The sequence below is a fragment of the Pseudophryne corroboree genome, chromosome 6, assembly GCF_028390025.1.
Source record: "Pseudophryne corroboree isolate aPseCor3 chromosome 6, aPseCor3.hap2, whole genome shotgun sequence".
Classification (NCBI taxonomy): domain Eukaryota; kingdom Metazoa; phylum Chordata; class Amphibia; order Anura; family Myobatrachidae; genus Pseudophryne; species Pseudophryne corroboree.
The window spans coordinates 301,379,713-301,401,430 of NC_086449.1; the positions used below are offsets into that span (position 1 = coordinate 301,379,713).

A 21,718-nucleotide genomic window follows, 5' to 3' on the forward strand; every position below is an offset into this window, starting at 1 on the left:
TGGATTTGAAATATCTCTCGTGGAAAGTGGTCATGCTGTTGGCCCTGGCTTCGGCCAGGCGTGTGTCAGATTTGGCGGCTTTGTCATATAAAAGCCCTTATCTGATTTTCCATATGGATAGGGCAGAGTTGAGGACTCGTCCTCAGTTTCTCCCGAAGGTGGTATCAGCGTTTCACTTGAACCAGCCTATTGTGGTGCCTGCGGCTACTAGGAACTTGGAGGATTCCAAGTTACTGGACGTAGTCAGGGCCCTGAAAATTTATGTTTCCAGGACGGCTGGAGTCAGGAAAACTGACTCGCTGTTTATCCTGTATGCACCCAACAAACTGGGTGCTCCTGCTTCTAAGCAGACTATCGCGCGCTGGATTTGTAGCACTATTCAGCTGGCGCATTCTGCGGTGGGACTACCGCAGCCTAAATCTGTAAAAGCCCATTCCACTAGGAAGGTGGGCTCATCTTGGGCGGCTGCCCGAGGGGTCTCGGCTTTACAACTTTGCCGAGCTGCTACATGGTCAGGGGCAAACTCGTTTGCAAAATTCTACAAGTTTGATACCCTGGCTGAGGAGGACCTGGAGTTCTCTCATTCGGTGTTGCAGAGTCATCCGCACTCTCCCGCCCGTTTGGGAGCTTTGGTATAATCCCCATGGTCCTTACGGAGTCCCCAGCATCCACTAGGACGTCAGAGAAAATAAGAATTTACTCACCGGTAATTCTATTTCTCGTAGTCCGTAGTGGATGCTGGGCGCCCATCCCAAGTGCGGATTGTCTGCAATACTTGTAAATAGTTATTGTTACACAAATCGGGTTGTTATTGCGAGCCATCTGTTCAGAGGCTCCGTTGTTATCATACAGTTAACCGGGGTTCCTATCACGAGTTATACGGTGTGATTGGTGTGGCTGGTATGAGTCTTACCCGGGATTCAAAATCCTTCCTTATTGTGTCAGCTCTTCCGTGCACAGTGTCCTAACTGAGGCTTGGAGGAGGGTCATAGGGGGAGGAGCCAGTGCACACCAGATAGTCCTAAATCTTTCTTTAGATGTGCCCAGTCTCCTGCGGAGCCGTCTATTCCCCATGGTCCTTACGGAGTCCCCAGCATCCACTACGGACTACGAGAAATAGAATTACCGGTGAGTAAATTCTTATTATTTTATTTATATAGCTTTACAGAAATCAAAGACAAAGTGCATGGTACAAACATTTTAGTATTACAGCATGCAGAAAAAAAAGTAAAAACATAGAGAGTATGCATAATGCTAGGTTGGCAAAGTCATTTTGCGTTGTCGGTACTGACATCACAACTGGGCGGGCATTTAAATGTGACTTTCCAGCTGTGATGTCAGTTGTCCCTGCAGCCAGCGTACGGGAGGTCAGCGGGCCACCCAAACACACATGCAGATGCATCAATCTGTATTTCAAATGTATCGGCTGTGCTGCAAGGTCGATCTGAGATGTCTCTGGTCGTTGTTCAGACGTATCTGTGTACACACCTATAGATCTGCTACCGATATATCGGTCGTCAATGAACGAATGATCATTCGACTGTGTACCCAGCATTACTATTATAGTTTGCCATAGGGGGAATGCATTAGGTAATGAAGGCAAAACTCACTTGGATATGAAGAGTACTAAAATAAGCAGCTTCATTAAAACATAATATCTAATCTAGAAATTGAGTTTCTGCTGTGCTTGGTTTAGGTTGTTCAGTGTTTTAACATGGCCAGAAATCACCGTAGGTTTGATTGTTCCAACTGTTGACCTGGTGGGTGTTCGGACAGTCTGACCATGCAACATTTGGGGGCAGATTCGTTTGCTCTGGTTATTTGGTACTAAGATGAATGAACGGGTTGCAAAGGGAAACGTGTTTCCTCGGATTAGAAATCATGCAGTATTGCTTTATTTCTTTGCACATTGGCCTAGCTGGTGATAAGAATTGACCGCATCAGACTGAACAATCATTTTGTTGTCACAAACAGCACAATGTATCCAGTTAAGTGTAAGAGAAGCATGTTTGTGAGGACTGCGTTTGCGCTGGTTTACACTGGAGTAAAATGATGACCAACATGGATAAAAAAGATTTATTCAATTTGTATCCTAGTTCAAGAAACAAAGTCCTCCCATAGCTTATAAAACATACATCACTGCTTTGCACAGTACTATTGATGCCACGTTGCTTACAGATGAAAGTACATAGAAGTCTGTGGAGCAGCACTCACACGTTTAAAAATGTTTTATTATGATAAAAATGGTTTTGCGAACCTTATAAAAAAAAATATTTAGGGCAGACACAATTTTTTATGTTGAATGTTGCTCGTAAAACCTGTAGCCGAATTGAGGATGGTTCATATGTTAATATTTTTTCAAAGCATATTGTATGTGTATGAATTGAGTGGCACTGAGTTACAGTAGATCTTTGCCTGTTTGCCTCCCATGATTTTGCATACATACAAGTTGTTTGTGTGCTAATTGTAATGAATTATCTGTATGCTGCTGGCCTTGCCACATGTCATTAGTTTTCTTATTTTGTTTTCTTTGTAGATGCTTCACTTACAAGGCCTCTCCACCACCAGCCATCAGGCTGCCCTCATTCACATGCAAATCCCCCACCACAACCACCACCACCTCCTCAGATGGACTATGTCATTGCCCATCCAGTACCCCCTTTTCACCCATCTCTCCCAAGCCTTTCTTCTACGCATCCTGTGCCTCCACCACCTCCATCTCACCATTTCACAAGTGCTGCTGCTCCTCTTCCTCAGCATCTCTCCACCTCCCACCAGTCCATGTCCCATCATATTTCTGCAACAGCACCTGCTACACAGAGGTTGCACCCTCATGAAGTTATTCAAAGGATGGAAGTTCAGAGACGGCGTCTGATGCAGCATCCGACGTACGTATTCCCCCACGTCTGTCCACCAGCACTATGTTCCCCTACTCTGCTGCCAAAAGAAACTTATTTCATATTGTCTTTTCCAGACGTGCTCATGAGCGCCCACCACCACATCCGCACAGAATGCATCCAAACTATGGCCATGGTCACCATATTCATGTACCACAGACAATGTCCTCACATCCCAGGCAGGCTCCTGATCGCTCAGCTTGGTAAGAATTCAGAATCCATACATTAGAATTTAAAATTAGCTATAGTAGTATTAACGAAAAGTTATGGAGCATATTTTGGTAGCCTACTGATCCAAAATTTAGAAGTGGATTTTATATACAGTATATAAAGACAAATACGCAAAATAACCTAATTATAGTTCCTCAAAAAGTTTCTCTCATGGAATTAGATTATTATTATTATTATTATTATTATTATTAATAATCTTTGCATTTGGACTTGTAAAAGTTGGTATCAAATGAGTTTAACATATTCAAGGTTTGATAAAAGACTAATGATTATCCATTTTATGCACAATTTCCTAACTGTAATAGAGGGTTAGAAAAAATAAAGTTGAACATAAAAAAAAAAAACTAAACTAAAAAATCAAAACACATGTGCAGCCATTTTGTAAAGTTTTCACTAGTGGTTCTCAACCTCAACCCTCAGGTTTTCTCAACAGGTCATGTTTTGAGGTTTTCTGTATGTGGAAGTAGGTGGGATAGTTACTGGCCCAGCAAGTAGATTCATTTACCTGCTTATAAAAGAAATCTGCAAAACATGACCTGTTGGTTGTAGTTGAGGACAGGAGTTGAGAACGTTTGCTCTAATGCTTTGGTCCCAGCACTCTTACATTATTCTAGTGCAGTAGTTCCCAACGTCAGCCCTAAGGTACCAACAGGCCATGTTTTGTGGATAACTTTATTCATGCACAGGTGAGTTGATATATTTTACTGGGCCAGTTATTTTCACACCTGCTGCTAGAGACAAGAATTCCTGTTGGGGGTACTTGAGGGATGAGGTTGAGGGCCTAATTCAGACCTGATCACTGTTGTGCAAAATCGCACAGCAGCTGATTATCGAATGACTGCGCATGCATATGCACCGCAAGCCCAAACGGCGACAGAATAGTGCAACAATTTTGATCACTAGTTGTACGCAAGGTAATTGACAGGAAGCGGACGTTTATGGGTGGTAACTGGCCGTTTTCTGGGGGGGTATGTGACGTCAGCTCTGGCCCCCGAACAGCCTGATTCTATCTTACTGTAGGAGTAAGTCCTGGACTATGCACAGACTGGAAAAAAACATTCGATGGTGAGTTGCGAACGGATTTGCAGATGTCCTCTGTCTGGCGAAGTTTTTGCATGAGGTTAGCATGCATTCTCATACTTGCACAGGACGGGTTTTCACTCTCCATGGGCGGCAGCTATCTGATCGCAGACCTCTGCAAAAACGCAGAGGAGTGATTAGATCTAAATTAGGCCCTGAGAACCACTGTTCTAGCGAATGTATAACTCATGCAAATATTGTGACACGTAAGGGGCAATGCGTGTATAGAATAAAAATGCACCAGATTCAAAAGTCCATCAAATCTAGCAGTCAGTAGGGTCATTTCAGTTGCCAGGAAAATCATTATTGACTCTTATAGAAATTACTCCTAAGATTAGTTACCAGCTGACTGGTTGCATTGCTGCTCTCCTCTAATTCATACATGGACCTGTTTGAAACTCATAGTAGTATTGTTTGTTTCCACTTTGCCGTGAACATCCTATTCACAGTAATAACCTGCCGGACACATGCCAGTTTGGAGATGGGAGATCAGTGCTGAGTCTTTGGTGCCTTTCACAGAGCACACTGGTTTAAGGAATGCTAATAAAACTTTGTTCGTATAGAGAACATGCTGAATATCAAATCATAGTGTTACACTAACTTAAGAGTTAATTTGAATAAAATGTTTGTAAACAAAAATCTTACCTGCATATCTTTATCCCCATGCCTGTCTCTGTTACTTAATAAATATATAAAAAAAATGCAATTTTCTTTTAAATCTTGCAGGGAGATAGCAATTGAAACTGGAGTGACTGCAGCCCCCTACCAAACAGGTCCTTTACATCCCCATTTAGCTCACTACCATCCACCTCCTAGGCTACACCACTTGCAGATTGGGGCTCTTCCCTTAATGGTAAGATCCATTCATGTGATGGCTACCGCATTTGGACTTATTGATATTAAAACAATCATTTTGTAGCAAAATATTGTAGTTCTTATACACAAGGGAAACTTAGTGCAAAGAAATTTTATTTTCCGTACGAATTTATGCCAAGTGAACAATGATATGTATTAGAGGCTGTCTAACCTAAATATCAAGTAAAGTTCTTAAAACTGCCAATATCCCACAATTCGGTTCCCAATCTTAGGGAGTACCTGACATTAATCCAACCACAATGACTTTTCAGCAGCCACTTTGCTCATTTCAGAATATTGTGTGCAAAAAAATAATATAAAAAACTTCAAAAATGATTTGATTAGGTGTTAAGGACGTTTATAGTGTAGTTTAAATTGCTCTGGTTTATTTTTTTCCCTTAACATATAGATTGGATTTCTTATAAGCCTGTGGGTCCCTGTACTCGTTCCCACAGTGCAGTACGTTTTATGTATATGTATACTGTAATGTGTATTACTACTAGTACTACTTTGTTATTTGTAGAGAGTATTATTTCACACAAGTTCCAAAATGTAGCGTTTTCTTATCCGTGGCTTTTGCTTCACTCATGGCCAGCAGGAAGACAGCAAGTCCTGAAAATCAGGGTCATTGATGTTAATCTAGTCCTTTTTGTGTTGCAGTCACATGACCTAGCCATAATGCCAGTTTGATGTTTTGAATGTACCATCATGGTGCATTGTGGTTACAGTACCTACCCCTTCTGCTAGTATTAATTGAGATTGTCCTACTACTCTTATTATAGTTGCCCAACCAGTCATTATTGTCAGCTGCTCCAGCAAACTGTATAACCTTTTTAGGTACTCTGCTCTTATTCAAAGTTTAATATGTTCTTCCAAAAGCAACATGACCACATACATTTGATTTAGATGGATACTGGAACTAATTCTTAATTTTACCCGATATCTAAATAGAGAATGCGTAATGTAGTTTTTAGTGGAATAGTTTGTATGGTTAGTTTGTCTATGCAAATTACATATTCAAAATGTTCAGTGTATATAGGAATAAAATGTAATGTTAAATGTAACATTGGTTCTGTGAGTGAAATGTATGTAATCTAACTGCACAATTTAAATCTGGATTTTTGTTACAATAACGAGCAATATGAAGTTTTAGTATATGAACATGCAGGTGTTGGCGTTAGAAGCAGTGTTTGTGAATCCAGAGTCACTGGGAAGCGCATGGAGAATGTTAAACCGCACGTGGGGGGAAAGCAGTCTGGAAATCTATAGCTCTGCAATGAACAGAACTGTAAATGCACACCCTGCACTAGCTGGTGTGCAGGTCTAATAGCACCACCAAACACTGTAGTGGCTTAGTATCAGAGATAATGTTGTATGTACTTTATGGTTCACATTATGCAAATTATTATGAAATTGTGCTCTTATGAAATAACTGAAATTATTGCAGCTTTAAAATAAGAATATTAATAATAAAAAAAAAAGTTCTCAGTTTAATGTGGATGGGTGGGTGGCTGAGTATTTTAGTGGGTTTAGGGAACCCCATTATTCTTTGCTAGTCATTGACACTCTGCATCTGATTCTAAAGTCTATGTACAGTGACGTCTCCACGTAAGCACTGCACAAAACATGACTTCTTTTAGTTTGTTTTCATTTTAATTATAGGATATACCCCGTTTCCGATATACCTAATTCAGCATTCTAGAGATTTTAGTGGTTTCCAATTTTTTATTTTTTTATTGAAGCAATGTATGTTATCAATGCACAATGTACATGGTACAACAGCGTATGTGTGTATTCACAGTCAAGAAGGCCCGACATGAAGAAATACAACAGATTAATTAAGCTTAGGTATAGCATTGTCAGGTAGTTATATGGTCATCAAATGTAAAAAGATGATGTTGGCAAGCCCATAAAAATGACAAGACAAGCAAGTATAAAAGTTACAATTAAATCAGACTTAAACGTAATAGGGTTCACCTGTATCTCCCCCACTCCCCCCATGGTCACACTGAAATTGGGGGATCACCCTCAACCATTCGTGTAAAATACCAAGAGGTGTTACACAGAGTTTCGAATTTGGGTGTGTATGGCTGTGGAAAGGGTCACCATACCACACTTTTTTCAAAGATTTTTTTTTGTTTCAGCCTCCTTTTCTTGAACTACCTCCACCTATGCCATACGGAGGAGATATAATAGTTTTGTTTAAAAAGGGATAATGTAGGGGGGCTCAGGATGTATTCACACCTGTAGGATAGACTTTCAGGCAGCTGCGCTGACCACCCTTAATAGTCATCTACCTCCCTTTGAGATTCGAAGCCCTCTCGGGAGAATGGCACATAATGCCCATTCAGGGGTTAATGACACATAGTTAAACAAATGTTCCTGGGAGTAATTGAACACTTGTAACCAAAATCTCTGAATTAATGGACAGGACCATAAACAATGGAATAGGTCGGCCTGGGACTTGCCATATTTAAAACAAGAGTGAGTTGTTGAAAGCCCAGTCATAAATCTCCTATGGGAAATAAGGTAGGATCTATGTCATATATTTAGGAACATCTTTGTAGACATGGAAAGCATACAGTATGACATGACCTAGTATGAGCCCTTCATAAATCCGCTATCTGCAGGCCCAGGAGCTGTGAAATCCATGTCTAAGGGCCCCTTAGGAAACAGAATATTCTAAAAGGAGTTGTAAATGTCTATAGGAAGGCTTGCCATACTATCCCTTTAAACCAGGACACTAATGAATTACACAGGGTCTGTAGCTGGCTGACTTCAAGCCTGCATTTCACCTGGTTTTAATGAGTCACAGAACCTGTGTAATCCATGAGTATTTCGGTTTAAAGGGATGGAATGGTAAGCCTGTCTATAGGCCACAGAAAAGTGGTTTTCATTTTAAACATAATGTCCATTTTATTATTATGCTGAATCTTGCCAGTTCCTTACATGGTTAATACATGTACCAAAAACTGATGCCACAAAGTAGCTTTAAGAGAATCTGTCAAATCCAGGTTTAACTTTACTGGTTTTGTTGTACAACATGGTACTAATGTCAAACCTAGAAATGTATATTCTAGTTTTCTTGTGAAACCTTTCCATAACGATTTTGCTAAATCATGTTACACTTGACAGTTGGCATTTTGCTGTGAATGTCTTTCGAGGTGTGATTCTTAAATCATACGTTAGGGACTGTTACCCACTGCGAATTTGAAGGTTCTGCTTGCGGTGGACTTTTAATACACACAAAACTATAAAGCATTTTAATGGAGAATTAGCATTTGGGAGATTATTTCCTTCCACTCCCAAAAACATAATGGCCAGAAGTCCACTTTTTCCCAAATTTGTTAAGCTACTTTAAGTGCACAAAGTGCACTAGAAGCTGTTTTAATTCATCTAGACAAGTGGTTCCCAAACTCTGTTCTCAAGGACCCCCAACAGTTCACGTTTTCCAGGTCTCACAGAATCACAAGTGAAATAATTAGCTCCTCATGTATAGGCTTACCAATACTATACCTTTAACCTCTTCAGTGGTACGCCCGGAAATCTTTGAGGGTAACCAGCGCTGGCTACCCCAGAAGATTTCTGGGCATGCTACTGACTGATTCCCCGGGGACAGCAGTGCAGCATGACGGTGCCCGGGGATCAGCATAGGCTATTATGGAATTAAGCCTGCCTCCCAGACTCCTATTGGCCGGGGGGGCGTGCTTAACAGTGTAATGGCTTATGCTGATTCCCGGGCACCGCTATGTGGCCAGAAATCAGTGCCGACACGGGTGATCCCCCACCTGCTCACCCCACCTTGTACTTGCTCACCTCCCCAACTCCCCCTCCTCCCCCCCCCCCCCCCCCCCCGTGCACTTTTTCCCCTGCATCCTGTAAATTAAAAACACACCATGGTAGGTGTGTACTTCATTTAGATAAAAACCCACTGTTTTAAGGTTTTTGTTTTTTTGCATGAGCACCCATGCTGGAGATGCACGTGTTTTTCTGCAAGCAATCGCCCTCTGCACTCCCCCAACTCCCCCACCTACCCCCCTGTACTTTAACCCCTGCACTCCCAAAATTTAAAAACACGCCATGGGAGGTGTGTACTTTTTAATAAAACTCACCACTGAAGGGGTTAAATCGGGACGCTCATGAATTACACAGGTTCTGTGGCTGATTAATACCCGGTGAAATACAGACTAGACATCAGCCAGCCACAGAACCTGTGCAATTTAAAAGTGTCCCAGTTTAAAGGTATAGTATGGTAAGCCTACACATGTCAGCGAGTAATGAATAAACCTATGCACCTGCTAGGTGACCTGGAAAACATGAACTGTTGGGGTATACTTGAGTACCGAGTTTGGGAACCACCTAGACTGTGCGGTTTTCCTTCCAGTATATGGAAAAGAGGATTCAGGTAACTAGAAATTATTGCTTCCCATGAGAAAGTGCCACTGTGCACACGGGAAGGAACATACTCTGTAACATCCATGTTTGCTTTGTGTTTTTAGGATACAAGTGTGCCTACTATCCCTGAGAGTCCAAATTTAATCTCTCCTCCCTCACACCATATGGTACTGGCTCTCAGTAACAAAAATTAAGTGTTTGAGACAAAAGGCAAAGGCCAGTTTTACTGTTTTGTGTTGCCCATTTTAAGGGTAAAACAAGGACGTAAAGGTAAAGCAAGGGCATAAACTGGACTTGTGGTGTCTTTTACTGCCAGAAATCTAATGTGTACATATGCCAAGTCAGTATGCCTGATTTCTTTGAATAATGAATGTGTGTTGAAAGGCAAGAAGTAGGTGTCAATTGGTTCAGTTGACCCCTATATTTTGAAAATACCAGGCAGGTCAGTTTGTATCTCAGTTGTTGCCAGTCCTCCGTCTCTTGTTAATGTCGTTGTGACAATAGAACCACCTAATGCATTTGTTTGAGGCTTAAGATTCAAACGTATATAGCTGCAGCTGTCTCTTCTGCAGTGGATTGGTACATCTAATGTACGAAGTTACACAATGCTTCTTTCTCCTGCCAATAAAGAGCAACACAGAGTCCATCCCTCCACAACAGTTGTGTGTTTTAAATCTTTTTGTTTTCATGAATTTTTTTCATCTTTTTCTCTGACTACAAGTGATCACTTTGCTGCAAGGTGGGTACGTACCTTGTGCAGACTGCAAACCCCTCTAGCAGCAAAGAGGTCTATAAGATCATTTCCAAGCAGTTGTGTTAAAGTTTAACTTACATCTGCTATTTGAATAGGTTCCAGACATGGCGGGCTACCCTCACATCCGCTACATTTCATCTGGATTGGATGGAAGGTCATTCAGAGTTCCTTTCAGGGGCAATTTTGAGGTTTGTAACAGAATGTTAGCTTTCTGCTTTCATGTTTTAGGCAAAATACCTATGGAATGTTTCCATGAGGTTCCTAGTACGCAGTAGAGAAATATACAAGAATTCCCTTAATCAGATGCAGAGTGTTAATTTGAGTTCCCTAAACACAAGAAATGGGCACAACTTTCAATTTGCTATATTTATTTTTATTTAACTTTTTTCTAATTTTTTGTTAAAACCTTGGGATGTAGAACCACTGGGCAGGGAAGCACAATCTTAGTTCTAATATTGCGTTTTGCTGTGAAGTATACCATTAAAAGGGACAAATGTACAATTTATCTAATGCTGTTTTGTGCAAAAAAAAGAAAAAAGGTTTCTATTTTGTCATTATTTTTAAGTAAAATGTAATTTGTGTTCATGGAGACGTGGAAACTGGTTAGCCTTCAGTGGGGGGAATTCAATTGATTTTTGGGCACTGGATGGAGCTATTCAATTGTAGTGCTGATCGGGCACAAATGCCGCAGTCGCCCATTATTTCTGCTTGGACCCTCCTGAGGTGGCAAGCAGTAATGTGTGAAAAGTCTGGCCTTTGGGTGTTCAAACTGCATTTTCGGCAGCGCACCCAATAGTTTAGACTGGTTTACTCACTTTACGCGTCTAAATCCAGTGTTTTTGGGAGCAACATGTGCGCAAAGTAATGGGTGCCAGGTTACTTGCGCCCGATCGGCAAAAAATTGAATATTGCCTTGTCACTTTAGATGGGAGATCGGCCACAAGAGGCTGCGCAAAAACAATTGAATTAACCGGAATGTGTACTGTTGCATCAGGCAGTGATATTAATGTAATTGTGATAAGAGACAACACCACTTTTAATAGGAGAAAAAGGTGTAGCCACTTCTCCTGTTACACTGTAAAAAAATTAAAAAATTAAATAATTAATTTAATTTTGCCTGTCACTTTTGAAAGTTTAAAATGCACTCAAACTTCAGAAAAACGGCAGGTGCTTGGTCATAGGCAAATTTCCAGTAGTATGATCCCGTAAAAAAAACAGGACAAGCTCACATAATAGTAAAAAAAAAAAAAAAAAATTATTATAACATGAAGACGTTGAATTGGAAAAAACAAAATCAATGGCAAACACAAAAAGCCCAGGTATATCCTGTACAGGGTGTGGAGAGTAATCACTAAACAGATTTAAATATGTCTCCTAGTGTAATACCACTACAGTTGGCTGCTCTACACCAACACACTTGGGTGGTCATGAACTTTAATTGAAGTCTCTGAAACTTTGCATTATCTTAATAGCTTGCCATATAAATGAAGAAAGAGGCAGCTGAGGTTCAAATGCATGTGAGGACCATAAAATACAGTCTAGGACTAGCCTTGGCGTGAGAATAGTCACTTTGTATCTAAAGTAAAAGGCGTGTATTTCCTTTTGATGGACAGGTGTAACAAAATTTAATATGTTCATATTTCTAAGTAGTTAAATATAGCATTTTTGCATCTGTCATATTACATGCAGTCCGTTAATTATGCTCAAGGCTTAATCCACCACACCCATTGGAATCAGATTGGTCCATCATCAGAATTCAATGTAGTTTAAAAAAAAAATTGGGACAGTGTCTATGTATTTGAGAGTTTCTCCTGTTCATCTTCATTCTCTATATATGTCTTACTCAGCTTTGCGGTGGGGTTTTGAACAGATTGGGTAAAGACAAGACACGTATGGGCTAATGGTGATTTTTTTTCCCAATGGAATCTAATGACTTCAAACATATGCTAACAAATATTTTAAATATACAAATTTCCCATGCCAAGTGAAAGATGAACTTCCTGATTGCTTTCAAGTAATTAATGCAGACTGACTTGGCTTAATTAGAAATTGGTATTTGAGATATTACGTGGGAGTTTATCTGAGACTTGGGACATTCTGACGGGATGCGGTCAAGATGCCGCCGGTCGAAATACCGACGCTGGAATCCCGACCGCCACAATCCCGACATATTCTCCCTCCATGGGTGTCCACGACACCCATAGAGGGAGAATATAATAGTGTGCCGAGCGTAGCGAGGCACCGTGCCCGCAGCGTGGCGAGCGAAGCGAGCTCGCAGGGGGCTGCGTTCCGCTCGCCACCCCTGTCGGGATTGTGTGGTCGGGATTCCGGCGTCGGTATTTCGACCGCCGGGATTCCGGCCGGCGGCATTTAGTACTGATCCCTTCTGACGATGTCTAGGATTATGTCAACATGTCAATTGATTTGTGTTGCAGGAGCTAATTCATTTAGAAGAGAGGCTTGGAAATGTGAATCGTGGCGCCTCACAGGGGACTATAGAAAGATGCACATACCCACACAAATACAAGAAGGTGAGCCAATGACTTTGTCTCTGATTGTTTTACATCTAATACTGTTCTTAATGCAATTTTTTGGCATTTATATCCCACGGTATGAAAGCAATCTTTTTAATCTTACAACATTTTATGGCATGTTTTTGTAAATTAGAAAAGGTACACACTTTATTTTCAAGTATTAAACAGATGTTGCTATCGCATTTTATGGGGGGGGGGGGGGGATTCAGTGAATTGCTGTAATTAACCATGGGTAATTGAACGCACGGGGCTATTCAGTTAGAGCCTGCGGCTGGCTACAGTTAGTGAGGACTTCTTTTCTAGCCCACATAAGTTAACTGCAAGCACATAGGAAAGGACTTCCAAGAGTATGGTTCTGGTTAGTGTAGGAATAGTCTGATAGATGCAGTGGTCCATAGGCCCTGTCTTTCTACATTTGTTTACATCTGTTCTTTGTTTCTGGTTACCGGTTCAGTTTTATCAGGTAATAAGTACAAGTTATGGCCACAGCCTGGGCTCTTGTGATCTCTTGGCTTGCTACAACTCGAAACTGCACAGCTTCAGCTTCTTATGAATGAAATGCCATATTGCCATAACGTCTGAAATGCATGAAACTTGTCTACATCCAGTGTGCCAATAATTTCATCTCTACTAATAAGGTATCCACTGATTGGTTCTCACAGAGGAAGCTGCATGGCAAGCAAGAGGGAGAGGAAGCCACTGAGGAAGACACTGAAGAAAAATGTACGATTTGCCTTTCTATATTAGAGGAAGGTGAAGATGTCAGGTAATATACCAGTTATGAGCTTCCAAAGTTTATTTCCAAGTTTATTGTTGTCTTTTAAGGCTTACCTGTATTTCTCTAACGTCCTAGTGGATGCTGGGGACTCCGAAAGGACCATGGGGAATAGCGGCTCCGCAGGAGACTGGGCACAAAAGTAAAAAGCTTTAGGACTACCTGGTGTGCACTGGCTCCTCCCCCTATGACCCTCCTCCAAGCCTCAGTTAGATTTTTGTGCCCGAACGAGACGGGTGCAGGCTAAGGGGCTCTCCTGAGCTGCTTAGTGTAAAAGTTTAAAGTAGTTTTTTTATTTTCAGTGAGACCTGCTGGCAACAGGCTCACTGCATCGTGGGACTAAGGGGAGAAGAAGCGAACTCACCTGCGTGCAGAGTGGATTGGGCTTCTTAGGCTACTGGACATTAGCTCCAGAGGGACGATCACAGGCCCAGCCATGGATGGGTCCCGGAGCCGTGCCGCCGGCCCCCTTACAGAGCCAGAATCCGGAAAATCGGCGGCAGAAGACGTCCTGTCTTCAATAAGGTAGCGCACAGCACCGCAGCTGTGCGCCATTGCTCTCAGCACACTTCACACTCCGGTCACTGAGGGTGCAGGGCGCTGGGGGGGGCGCCCTGAGACGCAATAAAAAACCTTTTTTTGGAAAAAAAATACATCACATATAGCTCCTGGGCTATATGGATGCATTTAACCCCTGCCAATTTTTCCATTAAAAAAGCGGGAGAAAGGCCGCCGTGAAGGGAGCGGAGCCTATCTCCTCAGCACACTGGCGCCATTTTTTCCTCACAGCTCCGTTGGAGGAAGGCTCCCTGACTCTCCCCTGCAGTCCTGCACTACAGAAACAGGGTAAAACAAGAGAGGGGGGGCACTAAATTGGCATATTAATATATACAGCAGCTATATTAGGGAAAAACACTTATATAAGGTTATCCCTGTATATATATATATATAGCGCTCTGGTGTGTGCTGGCAAACTCTCCCTCTGTCTCCCCAAAGGGCTAGTGGGGTCCTGTCCTCTATCAGAGCATTCCCTGTGTGTGTGTGCTGTGTGTCGGTACGCTCTGTCGACATGTATGAGGAGGAAAATGGTGTGGAGGCGGAGCAATTGCCTGTGTTAGTGATGTCACCCCCTAGGGAGTCGACACCTGACTGGATGGTCTTATGGAAAGAATTACGTGATAGTGTCGGCACTTTACAAAAGACTGTCGACGACATGAGACAGCCGGCAAATCAGTTAATACCTGTACAGGCGTCTCAAACACCGTCAGGGGCTATAAAACGCCCGTTACCTCAGGTCGATACAGACACTGACACGGACACTGACTCCAGTGTCGACGGTGAGGAAACAAACGTATTTTCCAGTAGGGCCACACGTTACATGATCACGGCAATGAAGGAGGTTTTGAACATTTCTGATACTACAAGTACCACAAAAAAGGGTATTATGTGGGGTGTGAAAAAACTACCCGTAGTTTTTCCTGAATCAGATGAATTAAATGAGGTGTGTGATGAAGCGTGGGTTTCCCCTGATAAAAAACTGCTAATTTCTAAAAAATTATTGGCATTATACCCTTTCCCGCCAGAGGTTAGGGCGCGTTGGGAAACACCCCCTAGAGTGGATAAGGCGCTCACACGCTTATCAAAACAAGTGGCGTTACCGTCTCCTGATACGGCCGCCCTCAAGGAACCAGCTGATAGGAAGCTGGAAAATATCCTAAAAAGTATATACACACATACTGGTATGATACTGCGACCAGCAATCGCCTCAGCCTGGATGTGCAGTGCTGGGGTGGCTTGGTCGGATTCCCTGACTGAAAATATTGATACCCTGGACAGGGACAATATATTATTGACTATAGAGCATTTAAAGGATGCATTTCTATATATGCGTGATGCACAGAGGGATATTTGCACTCTGGCATCAAGAGTAAGTGCGATGTCCATTTCTGCCAGAAGAGGGTTATGGACGCGACAGTGGTCAGGTGATGCGGATTCCAAACGGCATATGGAAGTATTGCCGTATAAAGGGGAGGAGTTATTTGGGGTCGGTCTATCGGACCTGGTGGCCACGGCAACGGCTGGGAAATCCACCTCTTTACCCCAAGTCACCTCACAGCAGAAAAAGATACCGTCTTTTCAGGCTCAGTCCTTTCATCCCCATAAGGGCAAGCGGGCAAAAGGCCACTCATATCTGCCCCGGGGCAGAGGAAGGGGAAAAAGACTGCAGCAGACAGCCTCTTCCCACGAACAGAAGCCCTCCCCCGCTTCTGCCAAGTCCTCAGCATGACGCTGGGGCCTTACAAGCGGACTCAGGCAAGACGGTGGGGGCCCGTCTCAAGAATTTCAGCGCGCAGTGGGCTCACTCGCAAGTGGACCCCTGGATCCTGCAGGTAGTATCTCAGGGGTACAAATTGGAATTCGAGACGTCTCCCCCTCGCCGGTTCCTGAAGTCTGCTTTACCAACGTCTCCCCCCGACAGGGAGGCGGTATTGGAAGCCATTCACAAGCTGTATTCCCAGCAAGTGATAATCAAGGTACCCTTCCTACAACAGGGAAAGGGGTATTATTCCACGCTGTTTGTGGTACCGAAGCCGGACGGCTCGGTGAGACCCATTTTAAATCTGAAATCCTTGAACACTTACATAAAAAGGTTCAAGTTCAAGATGGAGTCACTCAGAGCAGTGATAGCGAACCTGGAAGAAGGGGACTATATGGTGTCTCTGGACATCAAGGATGCTTACCTCCATGTCCCAATTTGCCCTTCTCACCAAGGGTACCTCAGGTTTGTGGTACAGAACTGTCACTATCAGTTTCAGACGCTGCCATTTGGATTGTCCACGGCACCCCGGGTCTTTACCAAGGTAATGGCCGAAATGATGATTCTTCTTCGAAGAAAAGGCGTCTTAATTATCCCTTACTTGGACGATCTCCTGATAAGGGCAAGGTCCAGAGAACAGTTAGAGGTCGGAGTAGCACTATCTCAAGTAGTACTACGACAGCACGGATGGATTTTAAATATTCCAAAATCGCAGCTGATTCCGACGACACGTCTGCTGTTCCTAGGAATGATTCTGGACACAGTACAGAAAAAGGTGTTTCTCCCGGAAGAGAAAGCCAGGGAGTTATCCGACCTAGTCAGGAACCTCCTAAGACCAGGCCAAGTGTCAGTACATCAATGCACAAGGGTCCTGGGAAAGATGGTTGCTTCTTACGAAGCGATTCCATTCGGCAGATTCCACGCAAGAACTTTTCAGTGGGATCTGCTGGACAAATGGTCCGGATCGCATCTTCAAATGCATCAGCGGATAACCCTGTCTCCAAGGACAAGGGTGTCTCTCCTGTGGTGGTTACAGAGTGCTCATCTCCTAGAGGGCCGCAGATTCGGCATTCAGGATTGGGTCCTGGTGACTACGGATGCCAGCCTGAGGGGCTGGGGAGCAGTCACACAGGGAAGAAATTTCCAGGGCTTGTGGTCAAGCATGGAAACGTCACTTCACATAAATATCCTGGAACTCAGGGCCATTTACAATGCCCTAAGTCAGGCAAGACCTCTGCTTCAGGGTCAGCCGGTGTTGATCCAGTCGGACAACATCACGGCAGTCGCCCACGTAAACAGACAGGGCGGCACAAGAAGCAGGAGGGCAATGACGGAAGTGGCAAGGATTCTTCGCTGGGCGGAAAATCATGTGATAGCACTGTCAGCAGTGTTCATTCCGGGAGTGGACAACTGGGAAGCAGACTTCCTCAGCAGACACGATCTTCACCCGGGGGAGTGGGGACTTCACCCAGAAGTCTTCCACATGATTGTGAACCGTTGGGAAAAACCAAAGGTGGACATGATGGCGTCCCGCCTCAACAAAAAACTGGACAGATATTGCGCCAGGTCAAGGGACCCTCAGGCAATAGCTGTGGACGCTCTGGTAACACCGTGGGTGTACCAGTCAGTGTATGTGTTCCCTCCTCTTCCTCTCATACCAAAAGTACTGAGAATCATAAGAAGGAGAGGAGTAAAGACTATACTCGTGGCTCCGGATTGGCCAAGAAGGACTTGGTACCCGGAAATTCAAGAGATGCTCACGGAAGACCCGTGGCCTCTACCTCTAAGAAAGGACCTGCTCCAGCAGGGACCATGTCTGTTCCAAGACTTACCGCGGCTGCGTTTGACGGCATGGCGGTTGAACGCCGGATCCTGAAGGAAAAAGGCATTCCGGATGAAGTCATCCCTACCCTGATCAAAGCCAGGAAGGATGTGACCGTACAACATTATCACCGTATTTGGCGAAAATATGTTGCGTGGTGCGAGGCCAGGAAGGCCCCTACAGAGGAATTTCAACTGGGTCGATTCCTGCATTTCCTGCAAACAGGACTGTCTATGGGCCTAAAATTAGGGTCCATTAAGGTTCAAATTTCGGCCCTGTCAATATTCTTCCAAAAAGAACTAGCTTCTGTTCCTGAAGTTCAGACGTTTGTCAAGGGAGTACTGCATATACAGCCTCCTTTTGTGCCTCCAGTGGCACCTTGGGATCTCAATGTAGTTTTGGGGTTCCTAAAATCACATTGGTTTGAACCACTCACCACTGTGGACTTAAAATATCTCACATGGAAAGTGGTAATGCTGTTAGCCCTGGCTTCAGCCAGGCGTGTTTCAGAATTGGCGGCTTTATCCTATAAAAGCCCTTACCTAATTTTTCATACGGACAGGGCAGAATTGAGGACTCGTCCTCAATTTCTCCCTAAGGTGGTTTCAGCATTTCACTTAAACCAGCCTATTGTGGTGCCTGCGGCTACTAGGGACTTGGAGGATTCCAAGTTACTGGACGTAGTCAGGGCCCTGAAAATATATGTTTCCAGGACGGCTGGAGTCAGAAAATCTGACTCGCTGTTTATCCTGTATGCACCCAACAAGTTGGGTGCTCCTGCTTCTAAGCAGACTATTGCTCGTTGGATTTGTAGTACAATTCAGCTTGCACATTCTGTGGCAGGCCTGCCACAGCCAAAATCTGTAAAAGCCCATTCCACAAGGAAAGTGGGCTCATCTTGGGCGGCTGCCCGAGGGGTCTCGGCTTTACAACTTTGCCGAGCAGCTACTTGGTCAGGGGCAAACACGTTTGCTAAATTCTACAAATTTGATACCCTGGCTGAGGAGGACCTGGAGTTCTCTCATTCGGTGCTGCAGAGTCATCCGCACTCTCCCGCCCGTTTGGGAGCTTTGGTATAATCCCCATGGTCCTTTCGGAGTCCCCAGCATCCACTAGGACGTTAGAGAAAATAAGAATTTACTTACCGATAATTCTATTTCTCATAGTCCGTAGTGGATGCTGGGCGCCCATCCCAAGTGCGGATTGTCTGCATTACTTGTACATAGTTATTGTTACAAAAATTGGGTTATTGTTGTTGTGAGCCATCTTTTCAGAGGCTCCTTCTGTTATCATGCTGTTAACTGGGTTCAGATCACAAGTTGTACGGTGTGATTGGTGTGGCTGGTAAGAGTCTTACCCGGGATTCAAAATCCTTCCTTATTGTGTACGCTCGTCCGGGCACAGTATCCTAACTGAGGCTTGGAGGAGGGTCATAGGGGGAGGAGCCAGTGCACACCAGGTAGTCCTAAAGCTTTTTACTTTTGTGCCCAGTCTCCTGCGGAGCCGCTATTCCCCATGGTCCTTTCGGAGTCCCCAGCATCCACTACGGACTATGAGAAATAGAATTATCGGTAAGTAAATTCTTATTTTTAAGTTCCTCACAGCTCACATGGAGGAGTAACCTTAAACTTTAGGCATACTTTTGTTCTGTGATGTTATCGTAATGAATATTTCAGCTGTCCATGTCATTCAGCTAAATCCTCTTCCTCTTTTTCACACAGGCGCCTCCCATGTATGCACCTCTTTCACCAAGTGTGCGTGGACCAGTGGCTGATCACAAATAAAAAGTGCCCCATTTGTAGAGTGGACATTGAAGCTCAGCTTCCTACAGAAAGTTGACATTTCTCAAATCAACATTATGCCCCTTTACACCCCTCGGTACTGCAGCCAACCAAAGATGGCATGACTTAACTGCACAGATATGGAATCAATAAATTTGTCTCAGTATACAACTAATGCTATAGACTCCCATTTGTATACAGATCATTTTAGGTCCTTTGCTGCTTACAAGTTTCTTGTAGCAGGGAAGGGTAAATGTATTTATGAAGCGGATTTATTTTATTTTTTTTGTTTTGGGTTTTTCTTTCCCTCGCCCTTCATTTTTTTTTTTTTTTTTTTTTTCAGTTTGTTCTACTATATGTATTTTGCATGGATTCTTGTATTGCATTTCTTTGCACATTATGGGCTTTGTGAACCCTTAAACTTGCAGGCAAGATCTAGCTGCTCTAGTTGATAGAATTGTGAGCGTGTGTGCGCGTGTTCTTACATAATCCAAGCCTAAATGGATTTCATTCATTACTAACAGTGAAGTCCTTAATTTTATCGATCATTAATTTTAGTTTGTATGTATAAAGTTCTAGATGAAATAAAGGAAAATTTTAATGTATGAAAACATTCCTTACTAAGGAAAGATGGGCTGCTGTATTAAAAAAAGAAAGAAAGTGCTGATTCAAATAACATTGTTTTTGATGCCGAGATCACAATGCTTCGAGACTAACAGAAAATAAATCCTTGCCACACGTTTTGTTCTGTCTCCAAAAAGGTGTTTATAAATCAGTCTTCAGCACAATGCAGATATATTTAAATGTCAATATTAAGAAGTTTAGACTGCTGTTCACATATTTATTTTATGGACGTGATTTTCTTTGCTTCTGTGAAACTGCTCTAACCAATTGTCCAATAGCAAGTAGTCAGGTACCTATTCTTACTAATGATGGTAAGACCTTTCCTCCACAGTTCTAACATTATATGTATAGTCTTAATAGCAGCTGTTATGGCAGGTGTCCATTCAACCAGAGAACTTTTTAAAGGTCCCCATAAACTCCCTGAGAGTTTCTGATTTAATAAACTTAGCTAAATGAAGGTGATTTTTGTGTGTCTTTATTTCTTGGCTAGGCTGCAGGAGGGCCAAGGACCCCTGATGAAATAGTTAAAATGAAATAGGTGAATCATGCTTTAACCACAGGGTTATGAGTTGTCGTCAGTATTACGCAAACTAATATGAAACAATGAATGAACTTTAAAAAACATTTATAAAATATACAGGGGTCTATTCATGAAGCAGTGGAGAAGTGAGCCAGTGGAGAAGTTGCCCATGGCAACCAATCAGCATTGAGGTAAGTTATAATTTGCATATGGACGGAGCAGCTGATTGGTTGCCATGGGCAACTTCTCCACAGGCTCATTTCTCCACTCTTTTCACTGCTTCATGAATAAGACCCCACAATCTCCAGTGTTATGTAGTCCGTGTGCTGAAGCTGAATGCACAGGCTTCTTACATTTGCACCTGCATTCTAAAATGGCATGCTGTCCCTATGATTTGTTTAATGAGGATTTAGAAATGTTTTTGTGATGAATGGAAATGTAGTTTTGGGGCTATTTATAGGTTCTTGTATAAATGCATTAAAACCTAAATTGCGTTTCTACCTTGTATACATACAGTTTCATCAGACTTCTGGACAGTTGTACAATTTCCATTTATAGTCTTTCACACAAGAACAGTAACAGGCATCCTCAAACACATCTATGTCTGCAGCACTCCAGTCCTAAAAGGGGTGTGAATTTCCTTTCTCTGACGTCCTAGTGGATGCTGGGTAAGGACCATGGGGAATAGACGGGCTCCGCAGGAGACTGGGCATTCTTTAAAGAAAGATTAGGTACTATATCTGGTGTGCACTGGCTCCTCCCTCTATGCCCCTCCTCCAGACCTCAGTTAGAATCTGTGCCTGGCCAGAGCTGGATGCACCTAGTGGGCTCCCCTGAGCTCACTAGAAAAGAAAGTATTTGTTAGGTTTTTTATTTTCAGTGAGATCTGCTGGCAACAGACTCACTGCTACGTGGGACTTAGGGCAGAGAAGCAAACCTACCTGCTTGCAGCTAGCTTCTACTTCTAAGGCTACTGGACACCATTAGCTCCAGAGGGATCGAACACAGGGCCCGACCTCGATCGTCCGTTCCCGGAGCCGCGCCACCGTCCCCCTTGCAGAGCTAGAAGACGGAACATTCCAGAAAAAATCGGCGGCTGAAGACTCCGGTCTTCAATAAGGTAGTGCACAGCA

The 21,718-nt window shown here is 43.2% G+C and overlaps 1 protein-coding gene across 5 annotated transcripts in view; it reads left to right on the forward strand.

The window, feature by feature from the left end:
• RNF111 (ring finger protein 111) overlaps positions 1-20,522 on the forward strand; it is a 186,248-nt gene extending 165,726 nt beyond the window's left edge. For 3 of the 5 annotated variants that reach the window (XM_063926182.1, XM_063926180.1, XM_063926181.1), the window contains exons 8-14: positions 2,537-2,888; positions 2,975-3,100; positions 4,935-5,061; positions 10,308-10,400; positions 12,648-12,743; positions 13,385-13,512; positions 19,382-20,522. In XM_063926182.1, the coding sequence (XP_063782252.1) occupies positions 2,537-2,888; positions 2,975-3,100; positions 4,935-5,061; positions 10,308-10,400; positions 12,648-12,743; positions 13,385-13,512; positions 19,382-19,499 (1,040 nt within the window). In that variant the 3' untranslated portion in view covers positions 19,500-20,522. The remainder of the gene's footprint in view (positions 1-2,536; positions 2,889-2,974; positions 3,101-4,934; positions 5,062-10,307; positions 10,401-12,647; positions 12,744-13,384; positions 13,513-19,381) is intronic. The other 2 variants (XM_063926183.1, XM_063926184.1) reach the window with 2 other exon arrangements.
• Positions 20,523-21,718: the final 1,196 nt, after the last annotated feature.